General features: G+C 36.7%; 1 protein-coding gene across 1 annotated transcript; it reads left to right on the top strand.

Annotated features, from left to right (window-relative positions):
- Window positions 1–235: 235 nt before the first annotated feature.
- On the top strand, window positions 236–8,745 carry LOC113039523 (globoside alpha-1,3-N-acetylgalactosaminyltransferase 1-like). Its single transcript, XM_026197420.1, has 8 exons — window positions 236–386; window positions 1,107–1,136; window positions 6,342–6,377; window positions 6,614–6,688; window positions 6,821–6,865; window positions 7,041–7,073; window positions 7,163–7,300; window positions 7,459–8,745. Exons 1-8 carry the CDS (start codon window positions 328–330, stop codon window positions 8,147–8,149), a joined length of 1,107 nt encoding a protein of 368 aa, XP_026053205.1. The 5' UTR covers window positions 236–327; the 3' UTR covers window positions 8,150–8,745.
- Window positions 8,746–11,639: the final 2,894 nt, after the last annotated feature.

The following is an 11,639-nucleotide window of genomic DNA, read 5'->3' as shown; positions in this document are numbered from 1 at the left end:
GTTCTTTAGCTATATAAATACAGTCATGTGAGTTTAAAATCACAAACACATATTCATAATATACATCAGTACTAAAATATAGATCAGTAAAAAGGGAGTTCTAATAATTCTGTTCCTATGAATAAATTGAAAGCTTTCAGGCTTATTATAAGAAATCTGGCATTGAAAGTGTCAATAAAGTTTGCATTTTGAGACTCATTTATTGTTCTGTAATGCAGGGCTCCACCCTCATCCGTCTATTTTGCCTCCTTCCTTGGTTTATATCTCTCTTGCTTTATTGCTCTCACTTACGCTTCATCAGTCTGTGGACATGACTATGCAAAAATAATGCTGCTCCGTCAGAATTTTATCATCATTCTTGTGTTCTTTGGGATGGTATTGAGTGGGTATGTAATTACTCTTCAGCAATATTAGGATGTTTGAGTTGTGAATTGATGTGATGATAATGCAGTTTTATTTCTCAAAAGTTGGTAACATTACCGCTGCTAGACATGTGGCCAGGAGGAGTTCTGCTTATGCAACTTTTATTAATTACAAAAATCTTTATAAATAACCTTGACAAACATATTATATATTTCGTCCCCTTGGAATTATAAGGTTCTATCTGACATTTTTGTCAAAACTGAGTTATTCACATATTTTTATTCCGTGTCAAAGTATTTACATTATGTGATAGATTTTTTTGTTGTATACATTATGGGACTTTTTATTTAAAAAAAACAATAAGGTTCTATCTACACAGTCGAATGGAACACAAAAACGTTGAAGCTCAATATCTCAAAAGTACTCGGAATGTAGATAGAACCTTATAATTCCAAGGGGACGATTTCTGAAACTGCATTTTATGACCGCTTTAAAAAAATATTTACATTTTTATTTTATTTTCAAGATGTATTAAATTAAGAGTGGTTTAGCGGTTCAGGTTTTAGGATTTCTAAATGATAGGTTTGGGACAGGAAACTCTTGGTTCATTTTCAACCCTATAATATAAAGCTAATATTTACTCTGAATTTTCTGTGTACATGACAAGCAACTAAATCTTCGAGGAGAACAGTTACACATTTACAGACAACTTTTCTCATGCTGTTCTATGTCTTTCTTTACAGGTTCATTTACCTGAACAATAACCAGTGCAGGTGAGTTTAGTGAAGTAAGAAAAACATAGTGCAGATATAGTGTATGTGTTTTTCCCATTCAGGGAACTCGAGCTGCATCAAAAATGTCTCAGGTTACTTATGTAGCCATGGTTGCCTGAGTAGGGAATGAGACATTGTGTCCTCTAGGGTTGCTATGGGGAATGCCTCATGTGACTCATATCTGAAGCATATATTCAAAAACACCAACAACACATTGATCCGGCAACAGCCCATGACGTCACTACCAATGCGACTATAGTATAAATAGGCAACGGGAGAACACGTCATTCACTTCTTTGTCTGAAGCTTGCATCCGCAGCATGACAGAGAACCATGGTTACACAAGTAACCTGAAACGTTCCCTTTCAACCGCGTTTCAACTGTCGGCCAAAAGTGGGCGTGCTAGTGCGTGCCAGTGCCAGTGCCAGTCTCATTTTCACTGTCACTTCTGGTGCTTGATAGTGCCTCAATGCACCTTGGTTGGTTTTAGCCTGTCAAGGTTTAATAAATATGAAACTAAAGCCGCCAATAGGTGGCAGCAAGTCTCCTTCGTAATGAGTAGCCTAATCCATTGACTCATTCATTCAAAACGTCTGCTTCGTTTAGAAATGAAGCCAGTGATTGTCTTTATGAATGGGCCGCTGAATCATTGACTCAAATCATTTGTTCTAAAACACAGATTCATTCAGTAACTGTATATAAACAGTGCTGCTCCTGCTGAAACAGAATTAATTTGCGATCGCGCTGAGATTCGGGAAAGCAATATTTTTATATTAGACTACTTAATGACATAAATATTAAAAACAACAGTGCATTTTTGCCCCCATATCTTGAGTTATATTTTATTGTAATAGCCTTCATCCGGCACAGAAAAACTCTCATAATATGTTTCTTTTAGTTTTTTTTTGCAAAGTTACAAAATGTCGGCTCGCACATCATTAAAACATTTAGGATATTAGTACACTATGAATATCGCACACTGCTCGCTCATTTAATTTCACCTTGCTAAGCTGTCATCGCAGTGTCATTAATTAATGCACTGGCACTTAATTATGTTTCTCTTATGTCTTCTGATGTTTGTTCTATTCGAACGTAAGTGCCCTGCAAAGTGGACATAATAGGATATTCCGCCATGATACCAGTTTTAAGTGAACGCATATGTTCCATTCTAAATGCATTTAAGTGTGCGGGACATGAATTTAAAATGTATTTATTTACAGAGGTATAAGGTGTCACATTTTTTGAAGACGTTGAGCAGCGCAAATCTATGAATGAATGTTCCGAAGTGAGGTAGACTTCAACAGATTTACCGTTCAGGGAGTAGGGAGCAATGAACACTGTGTAGGAACCATGTCAATGGGAAAACAGTTCATGCACGGAGCTCACTTCTAATGAGCTGATTATGAATCAGATGTGTTAACAAAGAGAGACATAAAAAATGTGCTGAGCTGGGGGGCTGGTAGGCTACGTGTCGGTGTTGAGTTGTGTCTTTTTGACGTCTTTTCATCTTTTAAAATCACCAGTAAATTACCACACAAGCATTAGTTACAATCAGGGACAGACTGGGAGTGAAAAAAAGCCCTGGATTTTCTTCCAAATAAGCCCATCATAATTACAAACAGGCACTACTGTCTCACAACATTACTGCAATCATGTGGCATTTATGGCAAATAACATCACAAAACCCATGGTGACTGTTGTGGCAAAAACAATTAACAAATAGCATCACAGTGTAAGAGACAAAGAATCAAATTATATTTAAGGAAATAAGTTTATTTTCCTTAAAGAGGTGCGTTCACAATGTTTCGCCGCTACCCTGAAACACAACAGACCTAAATCACACTGAAAACAGACGGTTATCACCAAACTTAGCTGTTTTCAGAAAAAAAAAAAAACAATGGTCCTTCTAACCCCCTGGGCTTTTATTATTTTCACACCTGTGAGGTCTGTGAGACTGAAGACTCTTTAGTCTTTCCTGCACTAAAGAGTTCAAAGGCTCTTTCTAATCATTTGTTTTATTGTGTATTTGCATGCCTTCACACCCATGAGGTCAAAGGTCTTTATTAATGGCTAATCTTTCCTGATTAAATTACCCGCACTAAAGACTTCAGAATCTATTTTTGTTGTACCAGGAACTTTTTTCCCCCCAGACCTGTTGCTTGCTGTGTTTCCGCCGCAGTCTAAAGTACCGTGAAGATTAGGCAAATAGACTAGTGACGTAGGTCTGCACACGTTTCTCAATACAAAGTGCACTGATTTTGGACGTGCATCCTCTGTAGTTCAGACTTTGTGCTTTCGACTCGGGAATGTGATGTCCGCGACGACGCAAATCCAGTAAATCTGCAAACAGCAGCGTACTTGATAACTTCAGTCAGCTGACCATGGCTACTGCAATTTTCCTCACTGTACATTTACAATGAAACGAATTATGATACCAAATACCACTGCCTCCTTTCATGTTCATTTAAACATAATAACAGCTGCAGAAATATACTTAGTTCAGAAATATGTATATATATATATATATATATATATATATATATATATATATATATATACAGCTAATACAATGAAACAAAATATTTGATCTATTTGCCTTTTTTATTTTCATTTTAACACATAGATAAATTGAATACAGACCAAAGATTACCTGCTAGATTTACCCAAAACGAGTTATATGTTTACCCTCTAAAGAGACATCAGAGCCAGCAGCACATATCAGAAGGTCTAGCCGAGGTTAGGCTGCTCTCGACGGATACATGAGGACTGAGCTCTCGCTGATCGCGAGGAGCTGACCGTCTCTGAGATCGGCGAAACACATTTTTAAATAGGCTCTTTATAAATAAACCACAGATTTGAGTTTTAAACAACAGAATCAGAATTCCTATCACTACAATTGGCAGAACAGTTTGAATTATCCAGTACATCCATCCTCCCCACAAAGACATAGCCCACCCGGCCCACAGGTTGTCAGTCCGCTCGGGTTCTTCTCTCATGTGTTAATCAGGAATGTTAAAACAACAAGATACCCCCAGCATCTTACACACTCCGCCCCTTTCTTCCGGATGCATATCAAGCACTAAACAGTTTTGAATGACTGCGTCCCTCAGTTGCCTCATTTCATCACGTATCAATGCCAAAGCATTTTCTGTGCTATTGACTATTGCTAATACCATCCATGCTAACCCATTAATCTTTGGTCAGCATGTGTTGCATGTCTCAATTCCACTCTCATCCCGTACCTGTTGTTACTCAGTTTGTCTTCAGTGTGCAACCGTAATCTTTAATCGTATCCTGACTTGTTGCTATGTCTTCCTTTCCCAGGTTCCTCCCACAGCTTGTATTTTACTCCGCTCGTTACTGCTGCTAGAATATAAGGATCTGCTGCCAGTAAATCTGTAAGATTTGTCAGTTCATACCTCTTTGCAATGATCAATGGCTCTGTGACCACCATCTGTGTTATCAGCAAAACTTGGAATGGCCCTCGACACCATTTCGCCCTCCAGTTCTTCCTCCTCAGATCATGAATTACCACGTAATCCCCCAGCCTGATCTTATGCAGAAACGTCTCAGCAACCTTCCTCTGGGCAGCTTTCACCTGCACAGAAATGTTGGATAACAGACCAAACTTTTCATTTCATTGCAGTAATTCAACATTTCATTTTCACACACATCCGTTGATGGAAGCATGCGCTGCCTCCCCCCACCCCCTCTATTCCCATGAATGGTGGTCTATCAAAGAGAATTTCGAATGGGCTCAAATTTGTTTTGACTCTCTTTCTGATGAAATGAAATGGTGCATTGAAGAATTTTTGAAAAACCATCAACTCGATCTAAGGTTTAATGCTGGAATGGCTAGCTGAAAATATCTAGCTGAGGGATCAAACACCAAGTTATCAATCGAGAGAGTGGCTCAACCTACAGCCTTTTCCAATGCTGGAACAGCTAGCAGGTTACTTAGCTGAGGGAACACAACAACCAGCTCTCAACGAGAAGGTGGGCTTGGCCTACTGCATGATCATTAGAAATCAGAAGGGTAAGCATACTGCAAGCTGGCCAAAAAAACTCTTTAAATAATGCATTAAAGATGCCGGTTCCAGGTGCTCTGGGAAAACAGAGAATTCTACTCTCATTTGAGAGAAGAGCTCAGAATTCAGAAAAGGAGTAGCATGCTCATAGGCAACCCTTTGATAAAGGAGAGCATTGCTAATACTACTACATGAACAGCCTGCAGATCAAGGAATCCAACTGCTCAGAAGGGAAGAGAACTGGAGCGCTTGAAAGGAAGCACGATGCTCACAAAAACCCTCAATGGTGAGGGAAACAATGCTTCAAAAGTGTGTCAACAGATACACACTGGTTGAGTGAAGCCCAAGGTTCTGGGTTCTAAGCTAACTCAGAGAAAGGGAATGAGATTAACAACGCGTAACCCTTACCATACAGAGTTTTAGAAAACAGTACTGAGGACCTACTCTAGGACAAACACAGGTCCAAAGAAACGGTGCAAAGAAAGCTTGCAGATGGATTATAAACACAACCACCAGTGCATTAAACACACACACACACACACACATACACACACACACACATATATATATATATATGGATCATACTCACCCACCATAATTACAGTGCAGGAGCCTCGTTCAAGACTTTTTGGCGGGTCCTGAACCGTGGTGAGCAGATGGTTGCCCCGCTTTCCAAGAAAAGAGAGAGAAACGAGAGCGTAGCTTCTTCATTGGAAAAAGCTTGCAGTGAATGCTGATTTTCCCCTCAAGAACATTGCCTGCACACCCTAACAAAATAAAAAAAGATCATCTGTGTCATCAGGTGTCAAATAAGGACGACATGGATTCACACATACTCTAAATGCCTTGCTAGTACTCACCATAATTTGGGAATAGAGATCGCTCTTACCACTGAAATGCACGCTTCAGACAAAACCGTCAGTAAATATGAAGAAAAAGATGACGTATTCTCCCGGAGCCTATTTATACTATAGTCACACCGGTAGTGATGTCATGGGCTGCTGCTGGCGAACATATGTTGTTGGTGTTTTTGAGTGTATGCGTCAGACAAGGGGCACAAAAAGCCGTTCCATATAGTGACCCCTAGAGGATGCAGTTCGAAGTTCCCTTGAAAGGGAACTGTTGATTTGAGAAATTGTATTACTCATTTTTTTTTTTTTTTTTTTACTGTTTTAAGATGCCATCAGAAGATAACAGAACAAGGCATCATCAAGTGAGTAATGAAGGGCATATGCGTACACACACATGCTAGTATTTATGTACATGCTCATGTTCAAAAACACAAGCACACCCTGTTTTATTTTTCTTTATTTTTCAATGTTTTATTGTTATTGTAAGTGTACACATAAAAGTAGACCCGTTACAGATTTAAATGCTGTGTTACTCTTATATATCAAGTCTGAAGGAGCATTTTAAGTTCTTTTCACTGTTATCATTAAAATCTGCAAGTGGTGGCACCGGCACAACCGTCGACCCCAGGAAGTTAACATGCAATCAGCAGATAACAGAACAAGGCATCACCAAGTGAGTAATGATGTGCATAAGCATACACACACATGCTAGAATTTATTTACAAGCTCATGTTCAAAAACACAAGTACACACACACAACATAATCTAATTCAGTTACGTAAGAGTTTGATTTTGTTATTATCAGCCTAAAATGGAAGCAAAATACCTTTGGATTGCGCTCATCACCAGGGTAAGTAAAACTTCATCTTCTTAAAAGTGACTTTATTGTTAAGTTGATCCATAGTTAATGAGGACTAATGCTTAGAACAAAAACAGTCTTGGTTTATGGTCGATCAGATGACCAGTGAGAACGAGTTAAGCGATGAAAGTCTGTTGATCTTTCTGCTCATTAATTTTTATAACAGGTTATTGTACAACCAGCCGAGTGCGTTGGTAGGGTGAGTATTATGTTTTTAGTAACAACCTGTTATGACCAATTTCCACTCATGAATGGAATGATAACAGTGTTGTATGTGTGTTTTTAAAGAAGTCGGACAGATGTTGCTTCTGTGTCACCATGGTCAGCTCCAATCGTTTGGGAGGGAACCTTTGACTCCAAACTGATCGACTCGATCTACAAACAACAGAATCTCACCATCGCAACCACTGCCTTCGCTTTGGGAAAGTAAGCCTTCATGATATGTATTTTCTTGTATTAATAATTCTCATCTGTTTCATCATTGTTTTTCCTGGTTTCTGGAAATTAATTATAACCATAAAACGATAACTGGAAATAAATTAACCATAATATATCTCTCTATATTTGTTTTCGCTGTTTGTTAGATACGTTCGTTTTGTCAAAGATTTTCTGGAGTCAGCTGAGCAGCATTACTTTGTTGGATTTCGAGTGCATTACTACTTGTTTACAGATCAACCAGAATTAGTTCCTGAAGTGAAGATGGGTGAAAACCGTAGTCTGACAGTTCTAAAGGTTCAGAGTTTGAAAAGATGGCAGGACATCAGTATGAGCAGGATGGAAAAACTGGAGAAACTGATAGAGAGTGAACTGGCCAGTGAGGCCAACTATATCTTCTGCCTGGACATAGATACCAAGTTCTATGGCCGTTGGGGTGTGGAGTCATTGGGTCGTCTGGTAGGTGTGATACATCCTTGGCTCTATGATACTTCAAGGGATAAATTCACATATGAGCGCAGTCCAAAGTCTCAAGCATACATTCCAGCTGGGGAAGGTGATTATTATTACGCTGGTGCTGCATTTGGTGGTTCATTGGAGGATGTATATCATCTCACAAAAACCTGCAGGGAGAAGATGAGCATTGATGCTGCAAACTCCATTGAGGCGGTATGGCAAGAGGAGTCACACTTGAACAAGTATTTCCTTTTGAACAAACCTAGTAAACTGCTCTCTCCTGAATATATGTGGCGGGACATCAATGAAAGAGCAGCCCAAATAAAAATTGTTCGCTTTACTAATGTACCTAAAAACTATGCTGAAATTCGTCCAAACCCGTAGCAACTGTTGCCAGTTATGCTGAAAAGGTGTGTTCTCACAGGACTCCAATAAGACACTGTGAATCTGTTAACGAGTAATAATGATGACAAGGAAGTCGACATCTGCAACCAAGAAATGGATAATCACAGACATATATAGATGTTTACGAGCACAATGTTGCATCAGAAACAGAAGAATTTTGAATAAACACTCACAATACGAACTTGTTAAACTTTTTGCAATACACTTTATTATGTAACCAAATGCAATTCATGTGTATTGAAAGCACTGACAACCTTTGGTTTTACCACTTTTATGAAGAGAGTTGAGGGAAGACTTTTTTATGGAGCTACAAGGTCTATTGTCCTCTTGCATTAACGATACACTATTTTCCTGTTTAAAGCTTTGACACAGTCTGTATTGTATAAAGCACTATTATTGATATTGATTTTGCTAAACATAACAGCTTTTTGACAATATATTCAGTAGCAATAATCTTTCTTTATTCTTTCAGACAAAATAATTAGCTCGGGTCTTCATTCAAGTTTCAAATGTGTAATGGATGTTCTTGTACAAAACAGAAACGAAATAAAAAATGACATACAATTGGTTACAAACATTCTTCCAAATATCTTTGTGTTTATTAGACAACTGTGTAAGTCAATGACAAGATTAATAAAGACATGACAAAAAGAAACCGTCTTTTAACATTCTAGTAGAAAACACGTGAATGCATTCTCAGAAATGTAATATTTGAATTAATGTCAGTTTAAAATCATTCACACATGGTTATTCCAAATGTTGAAATATTAATAATATTCTTAAAAATATATTATTTATATGATTAAAGTATTTAAAATAAGTGCAACTAAATAAGTATTCATTTATATTATATATAAAAAACATTAATAAAATAAATACTGCAAAAATATTGAGTATTTCAGCACTTTTTATTCAGTGATGACATGATCATATATTTCTGACGAAAATGGTAGGCCTGTAAACTTATTTCAGAAATCCAAAATGGATAAAAAGATAACATTGAAAAAAAATTTTTTAACTAGAATTTTATCATCTTGAATATTCTTATCCATCATTGTCCCAGGAAAGCAAACGTGAAAACAATATCGTCAGAAGAACATAGAAAGGTATACAGTTTTGAAACACGAGGGTGAGTAAATGACAGAATTTTCATTTTTGGGTAAACTATCCCTTTATATAATAATTCAGTATTTTGTAATTGGTATTTTAGTTTAGTTAACAGATGCTAAACTGTTCAAAAACAATAAAATGTGCTAAATAAGAACATGTTTCTTTTTTTTTTTTTTCTTTTTTTTTTTTTTTTTTTGCATATGTCCACAAATAATGTATATATAATATAATATAATAAGTATATATATATATCCAAACTAAAATTCGCATTCACATTATTGGTGTTGCTTCAACCCCAGGTCAGAAACAGTGTTAAGTAGCCAAGTTATGTAAAAGAGGAAAGCAGGCATTTGGACCAAAGCACTGTGAGTCAAGGGAGGGGGAGTGTTCTAAATTCCCTAATGTGTGTTTATAGTGGTAGGACTTTTATTATGAATGTGTGCCGAGTTGATGTGAATTCCGTTATTCCGCTTCCGCTTTCACTTTCACTAGCCGCTTGCTCCGCCATTTCATCAAGTGTTAAAGTGCGTGATTGAATGGAAGTTTATTTAATAATTCCTGATTATAAGTCAGCTATGTTTATTTCGTTGTTGTGTTTAAATATTCAGTGTAATCTAACCTTACATCGTTTATAAGGTTGTTATATTTAGGATATACCGTGATTCAAATGTGTATGCTCATGTTGATTAATGTTTAATGTGACAGTAGCAATTTTTTAGTTCCGTTACATGTCTGCAATTTACATTTAGCAGATGTAAACATATGTTTGTTTATTGTTTATTTCAGAAAGACTAATATTTAACTATTTGTGGCCATAATTTGTACAATATCCAGTCTAACTTGAGCAATGTTATGCCACCTGCTGGCAACATTAAAACACTTCAGATGAAGTGTTGAACAGTGCCCTGTCTCCTTTCACACTTCTTACCGGAGTCACGTGATAGATTAGCATCAACACCTCTACCTACTAGTCCCGTTCAGGGAGACTCAAAATGTTTCTATACTTAAAACGAATTTTTGCCACTTTACTACTAATACAATTATTAGTAGTATAAAACATTGTTATTTACAATGAGCAGTGTGGTTTTTAATCAGATTTTTAGGGGGGACGACCTTCAGATGAGGGGGCCTGAGTGCACCTCCACTTTAATCGATGGGAGGCAAATGCGTGTCAAACTCACTGTCAGAGAGGAAAGAGAGACACAGCTTGTCTCTGTGTATATCCGGTAGATACTGTGGAAAATTAGTAATGGAACCATGTCAGATATTTCAGTATCTGCATCAAAATATAGATGATAACACTACCAAGTTTATTTCTCCCAACTTTCAGTCCATAAATTACTCTGAGCTCCCTCACTGTCAGATCAGGGGCAAGTTCAAGCTCAAACCGGTGCACAAAGTTTAGCTACGGTTTTCGTAGCAATTTTAAAATTGGAAAAACCACTTCCAGACCCCTTCTGGAAAAGCATTCTTTGGGCGGCTGAAATGATGGGAAGAAAAAAGTATGGAGAAGGCTTGGAACAGCTCATGATCCAAAGCATACAACATCATCTGTGACACATGGTGCCACAGCCATGCAGCCATTTTAGAAAAAAATTGAAAAAACAAAAAATTGATGTTTAAAAGTAAAAGAATAGGAGAAAATATGTGTCTGACTTTAATTATAGTTCTACATGATATAATATGAAAAATAAGTATGATAATATAATATGAAGAAAAAAGAGGACAATGTATAGTTTGGTGTTAATAAAGTTACTGCTGAGGCTTTGGAGGCTAGAAAATTGACTGTAAAAAAAAAAAAAAAAGAAGGATACTCACACCAGGCTAGCTAATATATTATTTATTAGGCCATAAATGCATTTGAATGAAAAAAAAAAAAAAAAAAAATATATATATATATATATATATATATATATATATATATATATATATATATATATATATATATATATATATAATAAATAATATAATAATAATTGTTTCAGGCATTGTTGAATACATACTGCAGTAATACTCAGACTAGGTAGGCTAATCAAAGTAATGAAAGCCCCACAAATTAAGTATATAAACAGCAAAACACATCAAAGAGTTAAAAAATATATAGGTTAGCAAACGTTGTTAGCTTCTTTTTGTTTTGCTGTGTGCCTGCAATCAATCAGGCAAAACAGCTAATAGATGATTTATCATACAAACTCTGCTTTGTTTTGACACTGCTGCAGTTAATGCTTTAATGCTTCGAAAACTTCATTTTTTTTTCATATTAATAATCTATTAAACAAGTAGCATTGAGGAGCTGAGGAGATTTGAGGAGCATGCACTAATATTTTCAGATTCATTCGTTTGCACGTTGTCTTAAGGA

Source organism: Carassius auratus, chromosome 22, assembly GCF_003368295.1.
Source record: "Carassius auratus strain Wakin chromosome 22, ASM336829v1, whole genome shotgun sequence".
In the NCBI taxonomy this organism is placed as follows: domain Eukaryota; kingdom Metazoa; phylum Chordata; class Actinopteri; order Cypriniformes; family Cyprinidae; genus Carassius; species Carassius auratus.
Note: the sequence above shows the minus strand (reverse complement) of the source record. Positions and strands in the feature narration are given on the sequence as shown.

What these genes read in the sequence shown, in the direction of transcription:
- LOC113039523 (XM_026197420.1), top strand. Translation starts at nt 328, where the DNA reads ATGCTGCTCCGTCAGAATTTTATCATCATTCTTGTGTTCTTTGGGATG. An exon ending in ACAGAACAAGGCATCATCAA is followed by an intron (nt 6,378 to 6,613) that starts GTGAGTAATGAA and finishes AAAATCTGCAAG; the next exon opens with TGGTGGCACCGGCACAACCG. An exon ending in GGATTGCGCTCATCACCAGG is followed by an intron (nt 6,866 to 7,040) that starts GTAAGTAAAACT and finishes TTTTTATAACAG; the next exon opens with GTTATTGTACAACCAGCCGA.